The sequence below is a fragment of the Crotalus tigris genome, unplaced genomic scaffold (assembly GCF_016545835.1).
Source record: "Crotalus tigris isolate CLP2741 ecotype Arizona unplaced genomic scaffold, ASM1654583v1 scf7180000018818.712119, whole genome shotgun sequence".
Classification (NCBI taxonomy): domain Eukaryota; kingdom Metazoa; phylum Chordata; class Lepidosauria; order Squamata; family Viperidae; genus Crotalus; species Crotalus tigris.
This window is the reverse complement of record NW_024097211.1, coordinates 423,081-448,351: the sequence shown is the minus strand read 5'-3', so window position 1 is coordinate 448,351 and position 25,271 is coordinate 423,081. Positions and strand designations below refer to the sequence as shown.

Below are 25,271 nucleotides of genomic sequence, written 5' to 3'. Positions count from 1 at the left end.
GTACCAGGAGCCTTACCCCCTTTTAACTGTTTAATTGCCCAAATAATTTCCTCCGAAGTAATTAAACAATTCATCTCCTTTCATTGCTCATTTGAAAGTCTAGGAAAATGTGCTGCCTGTAGGTACCTATCTATATCTAAAGCTTGTGTATTTTCACTAGCATATAATTTTGTATAAAAATCTAAAAAACTCTTTTTAATCAACTTTTGTTGATATACCTCTTTACCTTTATATTCTATTTTCTCTATAATATGTGATTTCTGTTTCTTCCGTAATTGATAAGCTAACCACCTACCAGGCTTGTTTGCATTACAAAATGTATTATGTTTCGCATACGCAAATTGGTTACAATCTGATCAGCCATTAACATATTAAATTGCTCTTTCAACATATTTATAGAAACCTTTAATCTATTATCTGATTGGTTCAAAATAAAAGCCTTTTCCTTTGATTTAATCTCTTCTTCCAGCTCTTTGCGTTTTTGCATCTGTTTACACCTATATCCATTATTCATATAAATCAAAAAACCCCTCATATAAGCTTTACTAGCATCCCAAACCATTGCCATCGAAGTACCTTTATGCATATTCAAAGCAAAAAATTCTTTCAAATGTTCTTTACATTTCTGCGAAAGCCTCTCATATCTAAATAAATTTTCATTCAGTCTCCAAGATCTTCTGTTCCCATCTTCAGCAAATAACTCCAACCATACAGGGCTATGATCCGACAATGTTCTAGGAAAAATCTTAGCATACTTGACCCTGAGGAAAAGATCAGTAGTAATTAAAAAAAAATTCTGGAGAATGATTGATGCCTATCCGAAAAAAGTAAAGTCTCTATCTTTCACATTCCGTTCTCTCCAAATATCTCTAAATTCCAGATTTATTTATTTATTATTTATTTATTTAATTTTATTTATATGCCGCCCAATCCCAAAGGACTCAGGGCGGCGTACAAAATTAAAACAATCATCTAACAATAAAACAATAAAATAATACAATCATATCGCATGTCTGATCATATCCCGCCCCCCCCCCAGGACATCAGCCCCAGGCCTGCTGGAACCGGAGAGTTTTGTATTTGTATTGTATTTGTATTTAATTTTATTTATATGCCGCCCAATCCCAAAGGACTCAGGGCGGCGTACAGAGTTTTAATGGCTTTCTTAAAGGCCGGCAGGGTGGGAGTAGTTCGAACCTCGGGGGGAAGTTGATTCCACCAGGTCGGAGCCACCACAGAAAAGGCCCTTCCCCGAGGGCCCGCCAGCCGACATTGTCTGGCCGACGGGACCTGAAGGAGGCCCAATCTGTGGGACCTCACCGGTCTCTGGGAACTGTGCGGCAGTATGCGGTCCTGTAAGTAACCTGGCCCTATGCCATGAAGGGCTTTAAAGGTGATAACCAACACCTTGAATTGCGTCCGGAGACCCACAGGAAGCCAGTGCAGCTCATGGAGGATAGGTGACACGTGGGCATACCTTGGCGCGCCCACAATCGCTCTTGCGGCTGCATTCTGAACCAACTGCAGCCTCCGAACGCTCTTCAAGGGTAGCCCCATGTAGAGCGCGTTACAGTAATCCAGTCTTGAGGTGACAAGGGCATGAGTGACCGTGAGTAAAGCCTCCCGGTCCAAATAAGGCCGCAACTGGTGCACCAGGCGAATCTGGGCAAAGGTGCCCCTGGCCACAGCCGATAGATGTTGTTCCAAATTTAGCTGTGAGTCCAGGAGGACACCCAAGTTGCGTGCCTGCACTGAGGGAGGTAAATTTGCCCCCCCCCAGGACTAATGATGGATCATCCAGATCATCTTTCAAATCAAAAAAGGCTTTAGGTAATTTAGAATAATTAGGAGAATTTTTGAAAGATCCCTTCTTGTCTTTACTTGAATCCAAAACACCATTCCAATCACCCATCATAATAACAGATTTATAATCCAATTGAGTTACTTTATGATGTAAAAACTTATAAAACTTTTTTTGTTGTTGATTAGGGGCATAAGAATAATAATAAGAACTTTCTTGCCTTGTAGCACTAGTTCAATAATAACATATCTTCCTTGTACATCAGCTTCAATTAATCTAGCCGATAAATCTCTTCTTATATAAATAACCACTCCCCCCTTTTTATCTGGGGCAGAAGCTATAAAGTGTGATCCAAACTGAGAATTGATCAAGTACTTTTGATCTTTTGCAACAATATGAGTCTCCTGTAAGAAAACAATGTCATTTTTATGTTGTTTCAATAGTGAAATACTTTCTTTTCGGTGGTGAATTCAGGCCATTAACATTCCATGTCAAAAGCTTTGCCATCCTTAGTGGCCTGTAGCCTTTGGAACATTGTTTGAAGATCAGCCATTGATCTCTTCCATCGTGCCCCTCCCACAGGCTCTATAATAATCGGGCCTTGTATCATTGGTCCAGAATTAGCTTTCTGCTTTTGCTCCTTTTCTTTACGTCTATACACAGCACGGGTCATCCTCTGTTCCTTTGAATCATCCTTTACCTCCAAACTCTGAGCAGTAGGCTCAGCCTGCAGCAAATCTCCTACAACCAGTGACATTGCGCCTTCAACTGGTTGTTTATCTTCTAGCCTTTCTTCTATTCTCTTAGGTGGTGAACCTGCTTTCAGGACATAAGTATAAAAATCTTTTGCCTTTAAAATTGTATTAAGTCTATATCTTGTTCCTGCGTAATTCACCACTATTCCAACAGGTATCTCCCATCTAAACTGGACCTGTCAATTTTCAAGCTCCTCAGACAGAAAGGCAAAGTCTTTTCTTTTTCTAAGAAGTTTTGGAGGTATCTCTTTTAAGATTATAATATTTTGATCTGCAATTTGGAATCTCTGTTTGTAAAAAGCCTGAATAATTATATTTTGAAATGATCTTCTAGAAAAATAAATAACCACATCTATGGGTAATTTTTTCTGCCTCTCAATCCATGAATTGACCCTAAATATTTTATCCATCTCTCTTGATAATTCCTCCGGTACACATGTGAGGGCGATCTGGCTGCAACGTCACCCCATTGATCGCCAGGGTTAATGCATCTTGATTTTAGTAAAGTATATTTGAGAAGACTTCTCATGATATCCCTCTGGCAAAATGATAAATGGATCTAGCAGGTAATGTAGTCCCGTGGATTTGCCACTAGTTGAAAAACCATGTTTACTGATATTTACATATGATTCTGCATCAATGTGAACAGGAATATCAATTTCCCAGATCTTTATCCTGAGTTCTGTGCTGCTCAATATGTTTATAAATGACCCAAGAGATGGAATGGAAAGGAAAGTACTGGTCCAGAGCCCTGGTGGCACAGTGGTCAGAATGCAGTACTGCAGGCTACTTCTGCTGACTGCCGGCTGCCAGCAATTTGGCAGTTCGAGTCTCACTGGCTCAAGGTTGATTCAGTCTTCCATCCGTCCAAGATCAATAAAATGAGGACCCAGATTGTTGGGGGCATTAGGCTGACTCTGTAAAATCAGTTAGAGAGGACTGTAAAGACTGTGAAGCAGTATATACGTCTAAGTGCTATTGCTATTGCTATATTTACAGAAATAGGTATACAGATGACATCAATCTAGTAGGTGCTCAGCCTTTCTTATGATCCAACTTTCACAGCCATACATTGCAACTGGGAAAACCATGGCCTTAACTATACATACTTTTGTTGGCAGGGTGATGTCTCTGCTTTTTAGTATGCTGTCTAGATTTGCCATAGCTTTCCTCCCCAGGAGCGTCTTTTAATTTCTTGGCTGCAGTCCCTACCTGCGGTGATCTTGGAGCCCAGGAAGATAAAATCTGTCACTACCTCCATTTGCAAATAATAACAACAACAACAACAACAATAACAACAACAACAACAACAACAACAATAATAATAATTAAAAAATTGGAAGGGACCTTGGAGGTCATCTAGTCCAACCCCCTGCTCAGGCAGGAAACCCTATACCGTTTCAGACAAATGGCTGTCCAGTCTCTTCTTAAAAACTTCCAGTGTTGGAGCATTCACAGTTTCTGGAGACAGGTTGTTCCACTGGTTAATTGTTCTAACAGTCAGGAAGTTTCTCCTTAGTTCAAAGTTGCCTTTCTCCTTGATTAGTTTCCATTCCAATGATAATGCACATATCATTCTGACATGGTGGCTTGTTCTACCTGTCTATCCCTTCAAGTCTACCATTTTATGATTCTGTAATATTTCAGAGTTTTCTCTTGGTCAGTTACCCTGAAACTTAACTGGATGCTGCTGGCAATCCGAGAGATCATTTTAAAGCCTATTTTAAGGTAATGGAGCTTATTATGGTAACAGGCATTTGTTACTCACCACCCCCCTCCCCACAGTCTCCAACTATTTCCTTTTTTAAAGATTTTGGAATTAAATAATCTTAATACAGTCTCAAAAAAAATGCTCACTTTTCTGTTTATATAGGGTCTTGACTGCTGTGTAATGCTTCATTTAGTAACTATAGCTACTTGTCAACAAAGTTTGTTAGGCTAGTAAACTCTTCAAGTGAGAAAGTGGTGACATTCCAGTGGAAAGGGTGTATTGAATGCAACTGAACCGCAGCTCCAGGTTGTGTTTAGGGTTGGTGTTCTCATTCATGCATAGCTCTCCTTGGCATTTGTTTGCACAAATTTAGTCCAGACATAATCTTTGGTTTTATTGCTTGGCAGTGGAATGGGAAACATAAAGACTTCCTAAAATGAAGTATGTGCCTAAGACTGGTGATTAAATGGATTTTACTAGAATTGCCAGTTGTCACTCCCATCTTTGATAATTAGAGTACATTCTATAACTAGTTTATGTCTTGAAATGAGAAGAAATAATGCCTCCAACGGAAAACAGCTCTATTAATGTTTAAATAATTTTTAAATCAAGTAACTCAAGAATGGGGATGGGGTTAATAAGTAAATATAGAAGAAATCAAGGATATTTGTCTCAATGTCTGAAAATTGCATTTCCTGGCAATTTCAGTCTTTCAAAGCCTCTAGGCTAGTTCTTACTGAATTTAATCTTTTCTTAGCAAGACATAATAGAAGATTTCAAGGAACAACTGAGTCAGAGATTCTCTAAACAACCAATAGATTATGTGGTAGGATGCAATCAATTTTCTCTGTGTAGTTGGTCCTGCTGTTCAGATATCAGTATAAATATCCCTGTTCCACTAAAGAGAGGATGATACTTGCCATTTTATAAATGAAATTTTAGTTCTAATCTTGCTTTGTAACAGACTATTTATGTAATCCTAAATAAGCATTACGAAGAAAAACCACGTTATTTCTCTCTTTTCCACTGTCCTTGGGTTGGATTTTAAACTGTTGGCTGATTAGGGCAAGAACATATCCTTAGTAAATTTCCAAGCACTTTGGTAACAATATATAAATAATAATAATAACAACAGATTATTCCTAGAACATACCATTTCTTTGTTGAGGAAGTTAATTTTTTTTGAGAAGCTTCATTTTTTTAAATATACATTCTTATGAGGAGGAGGAGGAGGAGGAGGAGAAGAAGAAGAAGAACAACAACAACAACAACAACAACAACATACCCACACAAATGAGGAGAAGGCCATGTTTCTCTGTTTGAGAACATCAAGTTTGGGGAACACTTTTCCAATGACTATAACTCCATCTATATATGGTGAATGCATACTCTTCAAGCAAGTCTTGTTATTCACTTTGTACCAGTGGGCTGTGCATCTTAAAACACACCCAGATCCTTTGCTGCTCTGGATTGCAAGAGAAACTCTTAACAAACCATTTCTCCACAATCTTCTGTATCCCGTTTCTACCAGGCTGCTATGCAGGGCAACATTATTTCTTATGGAAGGAAAACAAATTTTCTAATGCATGAAGGATGGAAATACTATTCAGGGAAATAAACCAACAGGGTTAGGACCCAACTGAGCAGCTTTATAGCTCACTGTTATGCCTCATGTCCTCCTGAGTTGTCATTCAGTCTCCTGTAATATGTTCCTGAGTAATTTTTCAGGGAAAGGTTCAGCCAGCCAAACTATGCAGCCTAGCAGTTACCCAAAGTAGCAATATTTTTTTCTCCTGCTTCTGAGAAAAAACATAATTATCCCAGAATTCTGAGAGTTTTCTCCTCCGTCCCCCCAAATATATTTACTAATCAGGAAGTAATCTTCTATCTGCAATATTCAAAATGTATCTGATCAAATTATAGATGTATTTTATGAAAGGATTTTCCCCTTCTCATACACATGACATAATACAGTTTTAATAGAGCGGTTTGAAATTTAAGAAAATGCAGATTTCTTTTGGAAACTATAAGTTTTGTGACTCCCTGATTAGTTTCTTTCAACAGGATTGGTCCCTGTTGAGCAAGAAGTTTCTTCTCTCATAAGCTGTAACAATAAGCCCTATTAAATAATCAAACTCTTTCCAGATTTTATAGAACAGCACTTGACAGCATGAAATGAATGATTACAATATAATTCTAAGAAATTTCATTGTGTCATAAGGTTGCAATCTACCAGAAGTAATATCATGTTACTCTGCAAATTATAATGAGAATAAAATGGAAATTTAACTCTTCCTAATTAACCTATGTCCTTATCTTATAATTATGTTAGCTTTCAATGGGTTAATATATTTCTGTTGACTGCTTTGAAATGAAATTTGAAGCCAATTCAAATCATATAAGGGAGAAAAGATACTAATGCTTACTAACAACAACTTTCAAAGATACTTACTCCAAAATATAGGTATCAGTCACAGACTCAAAAAGATTTTAAATGTAAGATATATTTTATTATTAAAAACCATTCATGCCTTGAATAATTATCTATTCATGAAAGAAGAAATAATATTTTGACCAATGACAATCAGTATTATTCTTACATTTTAAAAGAGAATAATCTCTTTGTGAACCAGAAGTGTTTTCACAGTTCTTTACAGTACAATACTAATGCAGTGATTAAATAAAGGAGAATATTTGTAGTTCAGGATTGAAATGAGAGGTCCTTGGTGCTCTCAGAGCTTCATTGTTTTGTTGCAGACATTTCATTAACCAAACTAGATAACATCATCAGCGCTAGTGACGGGCAATAAAATTTCTGCAAGAAAATAACCAAGCTCAGACAGCACCAAGGGCAGTGATTAAAATGAGGTATAGGATTATTTAACTCCTTTTACATGCTAACCTGATTCCTTTCTGTTATCTTCACCTTTCTTCATGTACCTCTGTGTTTATGCTTGAATTGCTTCTGGGTTTCTCTTTTCTAAGCTGAAGAGGTGTATCATCGTATGAACAGGAGCATTCAGGACCTTTTAGGTTTTTTGTGCAGCTTTTCTTCCAGATGTTTCATGATTTTATATCTTTCATCTTTCTTCTTCCCAAGTTTTTTTTTTAATTAGTACTTGGAAAAACCCATTTTAAGCACTATATAACCAGTCATCAAAGGAATAAGAGCAGTATCAGAAAAGTGGGAAACTTTCCAGGAACATTGAAGGATAGAAGTGAGCAGATAACTAGGCAACTAAGACTAATATTTCTTCAAAAGAATTGAAAGTAGGAGTTAACAGAGAAATGTCTGGGTATTTTGGCTGAGAACAAGCTATCTCTATACACTTCAGTTGTTCATACACGGCTGTTTTTCCCCGAGTATGAGACAAAGAAGTACACTTGCCTTTACAGAAGAAAACTGAACAACAACAACAAAAGATTAAGTTTTGAAGTCATTTGGGACAACCTTGTGGTTATTTTCATGCTATGTTTTTACTAAATTAGAATAATGTATGTTTGTTATTATATATCAAGTTGGCATAATTGTTCAGTATATGCTGTCTTTCTGACTCATGAAGTTCCAGAGTTTAAAAAGATCTGAAAAGGATCTTCCACTTAGATCTCAGAAGTATGGTAGGCTCCTCCATTAATTGGTAGTGTTAAGACATCATTTGATAAAATAACCAGCCAATAATCGGATAAACTACTGTTGTCAAGGGTAATATCGCCATGTTGCAATACCTCCTTCAAAGACAATCATTTCATGAATGGCCATCACTTGGCAATGATGTAAGAATTGGCTCTTGTGGTGGTCAAGGAGGTAGACTAGATGTCTTCCTAGGTTCCTTTCCCTTACATTATATGGTTACATTATATCTCCAATCTCCTTTTTGTGTGTGAAAAGTTATGCAGTGTGCATATGTCAGTCTCATGTTCTTACAGTAAGTTGACACAAAGAATAAAGGGACACAAAGGAAGGGCAGTTGGTATCTTTTACACCATACATTTGAGTTCTCTGAGTAGAAATTCAACTGTAAACATGTTTCTTCAAATTATTTGAGTGAAATTTGTATCCAGGAATGTGTAGAATAATGTACTTAAATTATTTAACAATGCATCCCTCTTTAAATTAGTTGGGGTTACTAAATTACTTTTTATTCTAATGGAAATAACTAACATTTCTCATTTTGGCCAAGCTGAGTTATTAACTATCCAAGGATGATATATATCCATAAGAAACTAGCACATTACCTTCATATTTTGTCTGTGCTAGAGGTGGTAGGAATGAGGGAGAGAGTTTTTAATACAAAATATCTGCTATTTAAAAAAATATTAGCCCCATCTCCATTTGAATTGGGTTCAAGCAACATACCATTGTTATGTCTTTCCTGAAAATCTGAGCATTTAGGTTCAAGAAATGTTTGATCAAGAAATGGAAACTTTTATTGGAATCCTATGTAAGATCAGATAGTAGATTAGGCAGATTTTGCTGAATCTAAGAGAGCTATTCTTATTCAGGGTATCCTCAATTTATGACCACAATTGAGATCAGAACTTCAGTCATTAAGCAATGAAATTATTAAGTGAGTCATCATGTGACCATGAATGATTTTATGATCGTTTTTGCCACAATTGATAAGCAAATCACATGGGCATTAAGTAAATCGGCTTCCCTCAATGATTTCATTTGTCAGAAGCCAATTTGGAAGGTAGCAAATGGTAATCATGTTTCCCTGGAACGTGGCAACCATCATAAATGCATGCTAGCTGCAAGCACCCAAACCATGATCATGTGACCCCAGTGACAGTTATAAGTGATCTGGCCATAAGTCACTTTTTTCAGCACCATTGTAACTTAGAACAGTTGCTAAATTAATGGTCATAAGTCAAGAACTCCTTTGGATGGTATAGCCACTTCAACACCCCCTCTTTTCATGGCACCTAAAGCTTAAGTATGATGGTACCATCTAAATGTATTGATTTTGGTCAGAACATTCAAGAAATGACTTTCTATGCTTCCTGTTTACTCATTTGAGAAATGGGACTCTCTTCAAGCTTTCATTTCATTGGTTATATTATTCAGTGTGAAAAAGCTGGAGAAGAAAGTGACCAAATGCACCATTAGAAAATAAGAGTAATGGCAATGATAGAAGTGCAAAGTTTAGCTGCTGATGCTTGAAGGGGGAAATGATTCCAATAGTCTTGTCTGCATTATGTTCCCAGCACATAGTTCCTTTCGGATGTAAATAAAGCCTCCCCCGAGATGAGCTCAACTTCTGGGGATTATATGGACACCCTAATATTTATGGTTGGCATCAATCCACCCCTCCCAGATTTGACAGTTCCTTGTAACGAATGATCATACTTCATTAGCTTGATTGTTACTCCCACCCAGAATGGGAGTAACGGCATGTAACTTTCTTGCTCATTCATTGGCTGGTAGCGCCAACCCACTCACTAAAGTTGGGATCTTGGTGATTTTAGTTTTCTTCTTGCAAACATTTCCTTACCAAACTAGCTTACTAAGATCCCAGTGTTTCCACCTTGAGCTATTTTTCACTGTTGAACCCACTATTGTTCATTTTACAGGCCTGGCTCGGAGACCAGACGTCAAAATGGCAGAGAGCGAATGTCTAGCACCAATGAAAGGGGAAACCTGTCTATGGAGTCTACCAAGGAGACCCGCTATTGTGCTGTTTGCAATGATTATGCCTCTGGCTACCATTATGGGGTTTGGTCCTGTGAGGGCTGTAAAGCCTTTTTTAAAAGGAGCATTCAAGGTAATATAACATTGATACACGCGGCATGTAACTTTCTTGCTCATTCTGGTCAAATAATGAGAGTGTTGTTTATTACTGAACAGGCTGAAACTGTGGATCAGTATATGGCTGATACAATTAAACTTTCAGAATAAAGAAATAAACTAAATAGTTCATACCATATTAAAATACATATTTAGTCTCTGTTCAACATATATAGTGTGAATAGATTGAGGTGTGTAAGCATGACTTGGAAATTAAAAAAGACTTCTCTGGACTATTATCTGTATTTAAATATTTTGTAAATAACTTAGATTTGTAAATGACGAGTCTAATCTCAAATACCCATTTTGCTTGTTTCTTCAATACTTGCCTGCCCTATCTTTGTGTAATGCTGCTATTACAGTTCATATAACAATAGTATGCAAAATAAAGAAGCTTCCCTAAAGAAGCTTTCCATGAGATGATTCCCCTAAAATGTGGGACACTTACTGTACAAATCCCACCTCCAAACCAAAATGCTTCCAAGAAGTCCCCAAGCTGCTTGCTGAAATGAGGCGACTGCTTATGAATTGACCCAAGGAAGCTAATTGATTGGAAAATTCTTAGTTCTCATGGTAGCCAGGTAGATGTTTGAAAATACTAGATTCTTATGCTGAAATACAGGTAGTCCTCAACAGCAGTTCATTTAGTGACAATGGCACTGAAAAAAGTAACTTATGACCGTTTTTCACACTTATGACCATTGCAGCATCCCCATGGCCGGGTGATCAAAATTCAGACACTTGGCAATTGACTCAAATTTATTAGTTTCCGGGGGTCACGTGCTCCCCTTTTGCAACCTTCTGACAAGCAAAGTCAATGAGGAATCCAGATTCACTTAACAACCATGTCACTAACTTAACAACTGCAGCGATTCACTTAGCAACTGTGGCATGAAAAGTCGTAAAATGGGACAAAATTCACTTAACTGTCTCACTTAGCAACCAAAATGTTGGACTCATTGTGATTATAAGTTGAGGACTATCTGTATTACCAGCTTGATGGTGGTTTTTTTTCCCTCCCACCCTCTTCCTTGGCCTTCTCTAAGCATCCTGGGCAAACATTCAGTATGAATGGAAACCGAAAGCCTTAAATACAGCCTTTAAGGCAGAAACAAAGAACATATATGGAAGAAAAAGTAAATACATGAAAGAACAAAAACATGAATTTCTCTTCCTCTTGGCTGCTCTTACTAGCCCAACTATTGTTTCTTGATTTGGGGATGAACAAATTGTTGCTAACACCACACTCAGTCCTGCCTTTCTGTGATTAATAATTTTAGATTCCTACTTACTTTCCATTGCTCAGCAGTTTCCCCTTTTGCCTTTCTCGGGAGAAGCTTCCTGCAGTTGAATCTATTACTGTCCACTGTCTTCTTAAAATGATGCTTCTCAAGTTGTGAACTATAATCTGGTTACAGAGATGTTCTTTTTTTTAAAAAGTACATCCGTTATACTCTAGTCCGCACCCCCCCTGTCCTGCACCACAATAATTTCACTGCTGCTTGAAGATTTTCTGTTTCATCCAAAAGCTTTTCTCAGTTGCCACTAAGGGGTGCCATGTGTATTCTTAATATACTTTCATGTCAGTACATGTTGCTTTTTATTGATTTCCCATATCAACATGTAAGAGAGTAATCACAAAATAGGAGAATGTCGGATAAGTGAAAATTGCATTTACTTTATATATATTTACTCCTTCCCTGATAAATGTTGAGGTTCCTGGACTAATAGAATAGTTGTGAATTCAGTGGACCCTGAAATATTCTTATCCTACCTTAGCAATAAACTCAGCAATAAGGATGGAGTTCATAGGGTTGAGGAAGAGGTAATAACCAGCGAAAGCTCATGAAGCACATGTTGATAATCTGGAACATGAGTAAAAAACATTAAAAGGATTGTGAAAATGATTTAGAAGGAAAGTTTTGGAGTTCACATGAATACAGCCCTTTTCTTATACTCATTAAAGCACTGATGTCTTTTTTCAGGCCTCCACATGAGCTGAAAAAAGCTGCCAATATGTGTGCTTTAATACAGAGCAGAGGGATTGTGACATGAAAAAATGAAGCAGTTCTTCCAAATGGTTTTTAAACATATATCTATTATATTCCTTAATAAAAACAGAAAGTATGTGAACTTTAGTTAGCTAGAACATGTATCTGCACTTCTTTCATGTAATAAATGGGTAACAGTGAATAGTCTCCTTAATATTTTCAATACAGTAGAGAAGCACCACCTCATGGGAACCAGTTGCTCCTACTTACTTACATGAATTTAGTTTAAAGTAGGTGTTTAGCAATTGAAACGGGATCAGATTATTCTATTACCTCACCCTCATAGAAGTATGCTCCATGGTTTCAAATTTTCAATTCTACCTTCATGGAAGAAAGTTTTTGATATCATATTCAATCATATTCTCTTTCTGAAAAAGATGGCTGTCATTATTCAGCTCCTGAAGTACTTGAAAACATTAGCTGCTTGAGGTACTTCCAATCTATGGGTCTTCATATTTTTTTTCTATTTTCTTAAAACTTGTGAAATCAATCAAGGCAATACTATTGTAACTTTCACAAGACATGGATATTCAAGTTACAGAAAGTTACTTAAGAACAGTATCTTGAAAGTTCTCTAATTTATTTTGGAATGCTTCTGCTCTTTCTGAACAGAAGGCTATGAAGTTGAAGACATGAAGTCATCCATGAAAATTTTTGGATGAGATTCTTATTGTATTATTGCCTTCTTTCTTCACAGAAGAAATGATGCGGAGAAGGAATATATGTAGTCTTTCATATCTAGTTGTTCTGTCTATTTTTTTTTAAATTATTTCTGTCTTTCTGGCTTGAGAAAGTCATGAAGGAGGGAAAAATGGAATATCTGCCCAATGTACTTTGGTTTTTTAAGCTGTTTTTTCCCAGTCTTTATGTAGAATATCTCAAGTTCTCATGGAGACAATATTCTGGTAACATGATCTGGCTGTGAATTTTTCAGTCAGCTTCAGAACTCAGATTCATGTGCATATGAGACGTCTTTTTGTAGCTGAAGAATTGATGTACGTGAATTAATATCAGCACAATAATATTTAGCAAAAAAAGGTTCATGAAACAAATAACCATTCTAACTATCATACCATGAGTCATACTAGAGGACTGATAACTGGCAATGTCCCTCTACTCAATGTCACTGGGTTAGTCAATCAATAATCAATACTGAATAATATAGAGACATTGTTTTCCAGTTCTACAAATTTGTGATCGCCAAATCATTTAAGCCTAGAAAACCTAAAAACAATAAGTTCTAGTCCCAGCTTAGGGTGACTTTACGCCAGTTACTCTCAGCCCTATATAGCTCTCAGGACTGTTGCTGTGGGGAAAATAGGAGGCAGAAGGAGTATTATGTAGGTTTGCCTCCTTGAGTTATTTATAAAAAAAATAATAAAGGTGCGATATGCCTAGAAATGTCCCTGAAGATTCCAACCACTGTTACAGGTGACAAATTAAGAAACCTGTTGTCTAGAACAGGGGTCACCAACCTGTGGGCTGAGGCCCACTACTGTCCGTGGCCTACTGGCCAGTGGGCTGCAGAACAGGCTGGCCAGTGTGCGCATACGGTGAGGGACTGGCCTCCGCCACCCTGGCCTCGGCCATGCTCACCCAGTCTGCCATGACCACTGCAGCCACGCCCACCCGTGGGCCATGCCTGGCACTTTGTGATAAATAAGTGTGTTTTGGGTTGCAGTTTGGGCACTCAGTCTCTAAAAAGTTTGCCATCACTGGTCTATGGAATCCATCTATTAAAGCACATTTTATTGTCCTGTATATCTCAGTCTCTGGTCATCCAAGCAATGTTGTCAAGGTTTTGATGGAGGCTATGGCAATATGAATGGAGACAAACAAGCTGAGGCTTAACCCTAACCAAAAGGAGGTGGCTGTTGATTTGGGCACTGTCAGATCCCAAAGACCTTCTCTTTCTAGTTCTGGCTGGGTCTTACTGGACTTTTGGCTCCTTCTTCAGGAGCAGGTGGTAGCCATGCCTAAGATGGCGTTTGATCAAATCTACTTTGTACAATTGCACTTACTCTTGGATGAGGGGGGGGGAAACTCTGCTCATGATCACTTATTCCTGGTAACTTCGTATCTGGAATATTGAAATGTGTTCTACATGGGGCTACCTATGAAAACTACTTGGCTATAGCTAGACATGGATTTGTCGTTATTAATTGCAAAGTCGTGTCTGACCCATCGCAACCCCATGGACAACGTTCCTCCAGGTCTTCCTGTCCTCTACCATTTTCTGGAGTCCATTTAAGTTCACACCTACTGCTTCAGTGACTCCATCCAGCCATCTCATTCTCTGTCGTCCCCTTCTTCTATTGCCCTCAATCTTTCCCAGCATTAGGCCCTTCTCCAGTGAGTCCTTCCTTCTCATTAGGTGGCCAAAGTATTTGAGTTTCAACTTCAGGATCTGGCCTTCTAAAGAGCAGTCGGGGTTGATCTCTTCTAGGACTGACCGGTTTGAACGCCTTGCAGTCCAAGGGACTCGCAGGAGTCTTCTCCAGCACCATAGTTCAAAGGCCTCAATTCTTTGGCGCTCAGCCTTTCTTATGGTCCAACTTTCACATCCATACATTGCAACTGGGAAAACCATGGCCTGGACTATATGCACTTTTGTTGGCAGGGTGATGTCAACATGGATAGTTATGACTTATCAGTCCCACTAGATAAACCAGACCAGGAAAATCAACTCTAGGAAGACTAGAACTATATTTTATTGAAATAATAACAGAATCTTGCAGGTCTGATTATACTATATCTCCCCTCATTCTTAGATCCCAGTAAATCAGGGAACCATCTACCCATGCCACTGTTGAATATTATCTTGTTTCCAGGACTTAAACAATACAATAGCTGCCTTTGCTTGGCTAATGGTTCTTGTGTACTATTCTCATCTCCCTTACTCTCTACATGGGTGCATGACAATATGAGCTGCACTGGTTAGTGCTAGGCTTCTGAGTGTACAGGCAGACCTTCACTTGTAGCCATAATTGAGACTAGAACTGTCAATTGATATAGTCATTAAATGAGTTGTGCCTGATTTTATGACCTTTTTTTTTATCACGGCTGTTAAAGAAACTACATGGTGCTTATCAGAAACCTCTGGAAAATTTGTACATAGTGATCCTATGACCCCAGGATGCTGCAACCATCATAAAGACATGCCAGTTGCCAAGTGTCCAAATTTTGATCATGTGATTGCAGGGATGCTGTGATGGTTGTAAAGGCAAGGATTGGTCATAAGTTATTTTTTTCAGCACCATTGTAACTTTGAACTGACATTAAATGAATGGTTGTCAGTTGAGGACTGCCTGTAATTCAAAATCCTGGATGTCATCTATAAACCCCTTCATGACTCACAGCCAGGATATTTGTTGAACTTTTTAACTTATCCTCACTCAACAAGATCCAACAGGGCTGGCATGCTCAGAATCTGATCTAGTAAACAGTGATATTTTATGGAACTCGGGAAGTATGTCTACTCTGTCATTGCTCCTGTCCTGTGGATGAGCATTTTTTCCCAAGATTTGGATGCCCTTCACCTTGCTGGCCTTTGGAAAAGTCTTGAAGACTTTGCTATTACTTCAAGTCAGGGACAATGCTGTATGAGTTCTAGGTAAAGTTATTTTTATGGTTGCTATATATTTTCCTATCTTTTTATGTAGCTGGCTGCCCAGAGTTGCTTGGTTAATAGGCAGTCATATAAATAAATAAAAATGTCCACTTCAATAAATAATTTTCGGTGCTATTTCTGTTTTATGCAGGGCACATAAACAGCTATCAATTTATGTACTGCATTTCTGATGTTGCCATAGCCTCCATCAGAATCTTGACAGCATCGCTTGGATGTCCTGGTGTTGTTCGTGCATTTTTTCTTTTTCTTTTTTTAAAGAAGCAAAACGTCTTGATATATACTTTGCCATTGTTGCTGTGTGGTGATTATTAAATTCAGAGAAGAAATAACCTGAAAAGATCATTATATGTTGGTTTCCACTGTGATCTAGAAAAGTTGAAATAATTAGATTAATTTCTATTGCTATGTGAATCAAATAATTTTTCCTTTATTCTTAGTTAGGAAGGACCAGATTATGTCAGTGAAGCATTGGTTCATTTTAACCCTGGCAGTATGGGGCATAATTGGTTTCCTTTGAAAACTTACATCATTCTTTTAAGTGACATGATTTTGATATAATTTGAATAACACTATATTACTAACACAATAACACTATGTTAGCAATTGAGCTCAAGTGCTGCTCAACAAATAAGTTTTAAGAATGTGTATGTGTGTGTGTGAGAGAGAAAGAGAGAGAAAGAGAATGAGAGAATGAGAAAGAGGGAAGAGATGCAAATGCATATTGAGTGAAAAACATGCCTCCCTGGGTGCATCTGCTGTTTTTCCACCAGCATGAATATGGACGAAGGTCAATGGCACAACAATAATAAGGGCAGAGTCTGTTGTGCTGACCTCACCATCTGCAATTTCCATTGACAATTAACATTTGATCCCACATAGCTGGTGTTGTGTTTTCCATTCGCGTGCGAATGATGAAGACACATGGTGACAACTAATCAATGCTTTATTCTCTTACTCCAACTCCCAGCAAAAAAGCAAATGGCACGCAGGCCTTTTATAGGGCTTGAACCCCGGACAGAGTGAACCAATAAGATTTCTTCTTTCTTCGTGCCTTGCGCATGCGTACAAGGCTGGCGCCGCTCTGTCTGGCCCTGGGCAGCTTTTAGAATGCCCGGGACCATTTGCAACAATTCTGGGCCTAATGAGGACACAACAGCTGGCATGTTACAAACCAAGAGGTGTAATTTTCTTTAGTCTAGGCCAGGGATGTCAAACTGCCGGCCTACAGGCCGAATGCATCACACGGAAGCTGCGCCCACTCCAGCTCTGGCAAGGGGAAAAAAGTGGGGATACATTGTGACACCTCACATAACACGGCGAGTTTGACACCCCTGGTCTAGGCAATGACTAGCATTATTTATTTGGATATTTCAGCTATATACTGTATTATGTCCTTAAGATGAAAACTCCTTCTTATGGTGTATACAGGTGGGACAAGAACATAGTTGCAAGGGAATCCCAATTTCTTTCTTCTGCTAGGGTTAGGGTAGAGCTGCTAACCTTGAATACATGTCCACAAAGTAGGTAAGATAAGTATGGAGATGTAAAATGTCTGTCTCCAATTTGTATCCTTCTGTTCTGTCCCAGCCTATAGCCGTTCTTGTTAAATGCACAAGGACAAAACCCCTTTTGAGAAATAGGCTGAAGACTCAGAAGAAAACAAAACCTCTTTTAATATTGGTAACAAACCTGCCAAATGGTCCAAAAGCAACAAAACACAATCCAAATGGAGGAAATTGTCCACATGAAACACAATGCAAAACAAGGAATTAATCACCGGCAATACCAAAAGAACAGGATCCCGTGAAGTACTTTGCAACAGTTGCCTTCAGCAACCAGCACTGCCCACACCTTCCCTTTTTATTAAGCAGCCCCAAGGCATGGCTTCTCAATGCCTTCTCTTCCTCCCTTGGAGTTGCTCTATTGACTCCCTCTGACCTGCTCTAGTTAACTGCCTTCTTTTATGAGCATCTCTAATGACTTCCAATTGTGAGTCCTCAGAGTCTGACTCATCTTCCCCACACAGCTGTGTCTCATCCTGGCCACGATTGGAGAGGCCAGGCTCTTCATCAGATTGTGAGTCTTGTAACTCATCAGAGCCTCCCTCTAACTCTGATGATTCTCCAAACCCCTCTTCCTCCTCCTCCTCTGATTCCCCGGACTCAGCTGCCGGGTCCACTGGCACGGACTCACAACACCTTCCCTCTTTTTTGAGGTTCTTAGAACTAGCTATACTTTATATTCAGTGGCCTTCTTTCCATAATGTTTAACTCTGCTGATCAATAGTTGCCTTCTGATCTTCAAACAAGGGCTGTAAATTCAAGAGAGCCCCCCACAAAACTGTTCAGGGCTAGAGATAGAAGGTCCCTAGCACCATGAAGCTCAATCACTCACACTGGACTCAGTCTTGCTAGGGTTGAATTGAGGTTGTTATTACCATCCAAATTCTTAGTGTCTCCAGGTCCTGGAACATTTACTTCAACAGCATCTCTTGGCCAGCTCAGAGATGAGATTTATGCTTTAATGTGGTGATACCTGAACTGATAGAGGACCTGGCCCAGTGACCTCATGTAAAGGTTAAATAGAGCAGGGGTCTTCCAACATGCCTGGCTGAGGAATTCTGGAAGTTGAAATCCACAAGTCATCAAAGGGCCAAGTTGGAAGACCCCTGGGGTAGAGCATCAATTCCTGAAGCATCCTACATTGGGCTTGATATTTCTCTTCCTATAAATACCAACTGGAACCATGGAAAAAGTTGTTGGCTGAATGCAATTCATATCCCAGCTAGGACATAGAAACATAGAGAACTGATGGCAGAAAAAGACCTAGTGGTCCATTGAGTCTGCCCTTTGAGGTTTTTTTTGTTTTCTTTTTAATTTATGTATTTATTATTATTTTTAATGGACAACATAGATATGAAAAGAGTTTTTTTTAATGAAGAAGATTGTTTAATTTTGTAAAAACTTTTCCAAATTGAATTGTTTTGGGTTGGGTAACACAACAATCCAGTAAGAATACTAAACACTAAAAAACGTTTTACTTTACAGTAGTAGCAACGATCCACATGAGGGAAAAAAACAATTTTTTTCTTTGCCAATTGTGTGCTTTCATCTTTTTCTTATTTTAAGAGAAGGAAGCTAAACCTGGTGTGAAGATGCAGGCTGTGTAAATTCTTGCTTTGCAGAAACAGGGCTGGGATGTGAATGGTGGCACTGCTGAGAGATGAGATTGGCATTTGAATTCTTTAAAACTCTTGCAGACACTGAGAGTCTGTTTCCATGTACCGTATGCTGAACAGAAACTCAGTACAGGGCAATGAGGATTACATGCACTTGTCTGTACTGCAACTCACTTCATTAGATGCTAATTATAATAAAAATTGTTAATCAAAAAGGTCTTTCTTACCATCATTATTGTAAGTCAATAGATTTTAAATTACTTGTTAACTCACAGCAATCTTATTTGCAAGCTTTATGAACTAGTATTTTATGTAGAACTGTGGTAGTGCAGTGGTTAGAATGCAGTATTGCAGGCTAATTGTGCCAACTGCCAGCAGTTTGATCCTGACCAGCTAAAGATTGCCTCAGCCTTCCATCTTTCTGAGGTTGGTAAAATGAGGACCCAGATTATTGGGGGCAATATGCTGACTCTGTAAACCGCTTAGAGAAGGCTGTAAAACACTGTGAAGCGGTATAAAACTCTAAGTGCTCTTGCTACTGTATTATCTCTTACAACTTTCATTTAAAACAAGGAATAGAAACAGAAAAACTCTCTTGATTACTCTTATCCTTGAATTGATAAATAATGAAGCGTTTCAGCCATTTTCCATCTACCTTATAACTTATTATATTTAAAATGCAAATGAGGCAAACATGAGTAAGTGGTTTTTGTAATGTAAGCTACTCACATTTCTGTCAGAGAATAAGTAACTATAAGGTTTAGTTGCTCCTTCCAAAATGATACTATTTATTGTTAATATCACAAAATAGTAATTGAATGGGTGACATTGAAAGCTATCCTAGAGAAGAGCATCAGTGAGAAAAAGAGTGGAAATGAGTAAAATTCTGTTTGGTTTGCATTTTCTTGCTGGAGCAGTGATGAACAGAGTTTTACAATAATGTCAGGAAAGGAAAGAATCCTTTAAATATATATAGGGATTAGTCTAGGCTGCATTTGTTCTCTGTCATATGCCTAGCTCAACTTTTCCCCCTTGATTGTAGTGACTCCTGAAAGTCAACAGTATCTGCATGTTAATTGTTTTCTTGCATGAACACCTTTCTGTGTTGTGTTGATATGTGAAAGCCTAGTAGCATCTCTGTTCCCAAGGCCAGTCTGCCGAATTTGAATTTCTATTGATTATTGGCCCACAAAGTTAACTAGAGACATCATTTCACTTGTTATTCCTTCTTGCTCTTTTCATGTTTCCATGAAGCAGACAGAAAGCAAAAGCACTTAGGCTTATTGCTTAGTTAAATCTTCTTTCCATAAAAATTGCTTAGGGAAAAAGGAACCATCACAAGCATTACTTAAACCATTGCTCCCACATACAGTAACCACCACTTACTGTATGTGGGAGCATGAATAGTTGGTTTATGTTCTAGACAAATTTTCTCTTATTTAAGTCTGAGCTTTCTGGAAGAACTAAAAACTACATTTGTGACTAAAGTCACAGTTGAAGTTTTGCCAAGAAAATGAAGAACATTCTCAACACATACTGTTTATTCATTTTATGAAAGCAAACAGATTTCTATTTTGTAAATGTGTCATAACATTTATTATAAAAAATTGATTGTTTTATATTTTGAATGAATCATAGATCAAAATAGTTGGCTGAAAAAGAAGCACAGAGTGTTCATAATTCCTTGCCACTTTGTCACTAGATTTCAAAGGTATCTCATCTCATCTATTCCCCCCCCCCTTTTTTTTTCTTCTTCTTCTTCTGAGGCAGTAGTAGATTGTAATTCAGACGTTCCCGTTCAGGGGCAGTAATCCAGGTCTTGTACTGATAGAATGAAAGCAATTGGAACCCAATACTCTGAAATATTGGAAAAAGAAAGTCCCGTATCATCCTGCAAACCCAACACAGCTAAGAAGGCATCACATCTGTTTCCAGCCCACATCTGTTTTTGTACATTATTCATGAGCCCAAGCATTCCATTGCTAATCATAAAAAGTCTCACTTACCACAATTGTATGTGACAATCATGCAAATTATAGGATAATAGGACAGCTTAGGAAAGCATTGTACATATACAGGCAAACTTGGACTGAGGTGAAGTTAAAAGCAATATGTACAGGAAATAAAGAGTAGGCATAATTATCAAACAGTGAGCCCATTATTTGTAAAATAAAGTAGATTGGTAGCAGAAAACTAGAAAAGAGCAAATATTGTGCCTTCAAAAAGAAGAAAAAGTGGACCTGAGTAATTACTGGCAGCAAAACTCTGGATCAGATTATTAAACAGTTTATAAGCATTTAGAAGGAATGCCTTGCTTATCAGGAATGAACAGCAGTTATCAAAAATGAGTCATATCAAAATCAACCTTCTTTTAATACAGTGGTTCTCAACCTTTTTAATGCCGCAACCCCCAACCGGGTGTAAGTCAAGGACTACCCAACCGGTCGTAAGTTGAGGACTATCCAACCAGTCGTAAGTTGAGGACTTTCCCTGCCCGAGAGCGCCGCACATGCGTGGTGCCGCTGCCTGCGCCGGGCGAGATGTAGCTGGCAAGTGGCAGAGACGGCGCAGGCCAACCACCGGCTGGGCCACCAGCTGGCCCAGCCTAAGGGAGGTAAGGCACCCGCCGGGCCCCACGTGCACCAGCAACCCTCCCTGCGCCCACCGGCCTCCCACCTCCCACCCCTGGCCCTCTTTTACTTATATTTTTAGTAGTTCTCAGCAGGGAGGGGTGGAAACTTCCAGACAGCTCACCTTTGCTGCAGACAACTTGCAACACCGTTTGCAAGAATGGGACTTTTGGTGGGCTGAGCAGGGCAGAGATAGCCTGGACAATTCCTATTGGCTTTTGAAAACCAATAGAATTAGACTCTATTCAAGAGAGTCTATTCTATTGGCTTTCAAAAGCCAATAGAATAAAAGGGAGTAGCACAGCTAAGGAAAAGGGGGAAAAAATGGTGGACTGCGTTGTTTGGCAACCCCCGTGAAATGGTCATTCGACCCCAAATGGGGTCCCGACCCACAGGTTGAGAACCACTGTTTTAATAGAAGAACTAGTTTAGTTGACCATAGAAGTGTGATGGGTATGGTGTACCTTCAGTTCAGAAATGCATCTAACATCAAGTAGTTCTAATACTACTAGAACAAAATGTGGGGTAGATTATGCTAATGCTAATTGGATAGAAATCTGCAGGATCCAATCTGAGTCAGTCACCAGTACCAGAGGGTTTATACAGTACTTCCAAGCTTTTGGACTCATGCTGGAGCCCATCCTCAGGCATCTTGTCTCTCTCAGACTGAGACAGAGATAGAGATCTGGTTCAAAAATTGTATTTAACAAGTATATATCAATAATGGCCATATCAAATGGCAAACTGCAAGACTTGTGATTTACCATATATATTGTCTGATTTGTAAATAACTTAAATAAGGGGTTCAAAATATATTGATCAAATCTGCAGAAAATATACAGTTACAAGGGTAGTTAACAATTTAGGATAGCTTCTAGATGTAAAAGGATCTTGACAAATGTAAATTACTGTCTAATGTTCTTTGGACAGGAAAAATCAAAGACATGAGATAGTATGGGTGTGTGTGCTCATGCTGGGCAGCAGAACATGCAAATAGGGTCTTGGTGGATCACAAACAAGACATGAACCAACAGTAAGATGACCCTACCCCCCCCCAACTTCTCCCTTTTCTATTCCCAACTCAAATGGAGTCCTTAAATGTATCAACAGAATAGTATGGTGTCAAGATGAAGAAAAGTCATTACTCTTTTCTATTTTCTGTTGGATAGACCAAATCTAAAATGTCACATCCAGTTCAGGGCACTGGATTGTAGGAAAGACATTGCAAAGCTGGAGTGTGTCCAGAGGAAAACAATTAAGATGATGAAAGCAAATACTTATGGGAATGGTTGGAAGTATTGATTATGTTTATGGAGAAGAGAAGTCTGTAAAGAACCAAGAGAAATATATTCAAGTATCTGAGGGGGATGTTATGTAGAAGATAGAGTAGACTTGTTCAGTATTGATTCAGATGACACCAGATAATGTGTTTTCATTATAAAGAAGCAGATTTCAAACAAACAATGGGAAGGATTTCCTAATGGTACAAGTTGTTCAACAATACAGATTGTTGAACAGATTGTTTTGGAAAGTAATATACTCTTATGAGGTTTGATTTGTTAAATTTGTGTTCTATTAAATATTGAATCAGACTCACAAATGCTTCGGTTCTTAAAACTGAGTATTTCTGTATTTGGATCAAATAGCAATTAGATTGGTTTTCAGACAGGGCCCAAACTGCGCGACAATTCAACCAGTTACATTGCATTATTGTTTCTTTACACATTTGAAGAATGCTTAGGTCCTACTGGAATGACAGTTGAGCCAAACTGATCAGAATATATTTTTCTGATAATATTTCTGGGACTTATTCTTTTTCTTATTTTCTTATGTTTTGCAGAATTTTCTATAGAACTGGTTTTTTTGGATGGTAGCTGGCATTTCCCCCTTACAGTGCTTAGAATAATGGGTCATTCTGGTCTAAGATATTCTGAAGATGAGATACCACAAGCCCACATAGTTGTCACTGCTATTTGCAGAAACTAAGACAAATATTTTAGGGGGAAATAAATATTAAGTCACTAATAATAATAATTCCACCCTTACATATATTCTGTTCGCTGGTGAAACATTCAGTGAAATGGCCTGTCCTGCAATTTTGTTGTCCATAAATAGACCAGAGAATATTTATATAGGTTATTAACAGCTGAGTCACTGAAACATATATTACTGTATTGATTTCAAGGGATCCAAGAATGACTTTTTTTAAAATATAGGCACCTAAAGCTTTATTTGCCTCAACTTTAAATACCATATTTAAGCATGTTTTGAATCTGATAAAATTCCTCTTGCAAGAAATAAGTTATGTAAAGAAGTCTCCTTAGTAGAGAAATAAACAATGTATTTGACCTCTTAATGTTGCAATATATGAATTTTGAATATTTGCTAAAGATTTCATAACATGTATACCAAAAGCTCACTTAGCATAGCTACTTGAACCAGAAAATTTTGTAATTCTGTCAGTGTTTAAAAACAAAACAGGCTGGACCTGGATAAAAGAACCAATTGCTCAGCTAAAATTTCTGCTGTCCAAAATCTGCTGCTGTTGACTTTTCTAAACAATCCTTCACATACATCTTTAAATATTAATTAATAATATTATTAGCTTCAATTATTTTATGTTTCATTATAGCTATATTCCTAGTCACATTCTTATTTTCATTTCAGAAATTATCCATAACTACTTTTAATTGATCCTTGGTGTAATAATATTGCTTCATAAAATGAATTGTTGATAATCTACATGTAATCAACATCTCACATTAATATAGTTATTGCTTATTTATGTAATCATATGAGATACCCTCTCATTAAAGGCTATCATTAAAACATTCCCTTTCACTTCAATAAATCAAAATTTTCTGCTAAATAAATAACAAATAAAAGTATTATGGTTTTGTTCCCCCACATTAGAGGTTCTAAGAATTTTTAATGAATAAGTACTTTCCTGTTTGACAACAGCTTATATTTAATTTACAATAACAGAGTGATGTACTGATTTTTTTTCTTATTACATATTTAATGTCAATTTAATATTTAGTCTGAGAGGCACATATTAAAAAAATCTATTTAGTTCAGTATTTATACTTTCATTTTTCATCTTTCTCTTGAATGATGATCTTCCCCATGCCAGCAGCTTTACAAATAAGCTTCAATTAACATAAAATAATAAACAGATAGTGTCATGATTGAGTAAACTCCAAATGTTTGTAATTAATACGACACAGAGAGAGTGAGAATAAATGGCCTTTAAAAATTGAAAAAAAGAAAGGGGAAGGAGAACCAACCAAATGAAGCTGTTAAATGAACTCTAGGGCATGTCTTCAACTGGTTTCATGTCTCCAAATCTGCAGAAATATTTGCCCACTGCTGGCTGCTGTTGCCATTCTTACGATGTTCGGTCCTCCCCGGAGCGAGCAGCTGAAAATAGTATCTAGCCAACCCAATTCCCCTATCTCTTTTCAGTGTTATTGCCACAGGTCTGCAGTTTAACAGCAGTGTTGAAATGATGCTGAGGTGCCATGGAAACGTGACTTCAGCAAGGAGGGCAAGAGAAATGAGGAGTTAGAAAGCAGGATGAGGTGAGACATGTTAGGTATGAGAAGCATCTGCCTGGTAAATCCAGTGTGAATGCTGCAGAAGTCTTCTCATATATTTCTTCCTGTACCATAACTGAGCTATGAGATAATCCCAGAAGCATACTAGAATTGTGAAAGTGCAGCAGTG

The 25,271-nt window shown here is 38.0% G+C and overlaps 1 protein-coding gene across 17 annotated transcripts in view; it reads left to right on the top strand.

The window, feature by feature from the left end:
- The window catches only part of ESR1 (estrogen receptor 1), a 260,567-nt gene that overhangs the window by 143,212 nt on the left and 92,084 nt on the right, over positions 1 to 25,271 (top strand). For all 17 annotated transcript variants that reach the window (XM_039356300.1, XM_039356294.1, XM_039356291.1 and 14 more), the window contains one exon: positions 9,842 to 10,032. In XM_039356300.1, the coding sequence (XP_039212234.1) occupies positions 9,842 to 10,032 (191 nt within the window). The remainder of the gene's footprint in view (positions 1 to 9,841; positions 10,033 to 25,271) is intronic.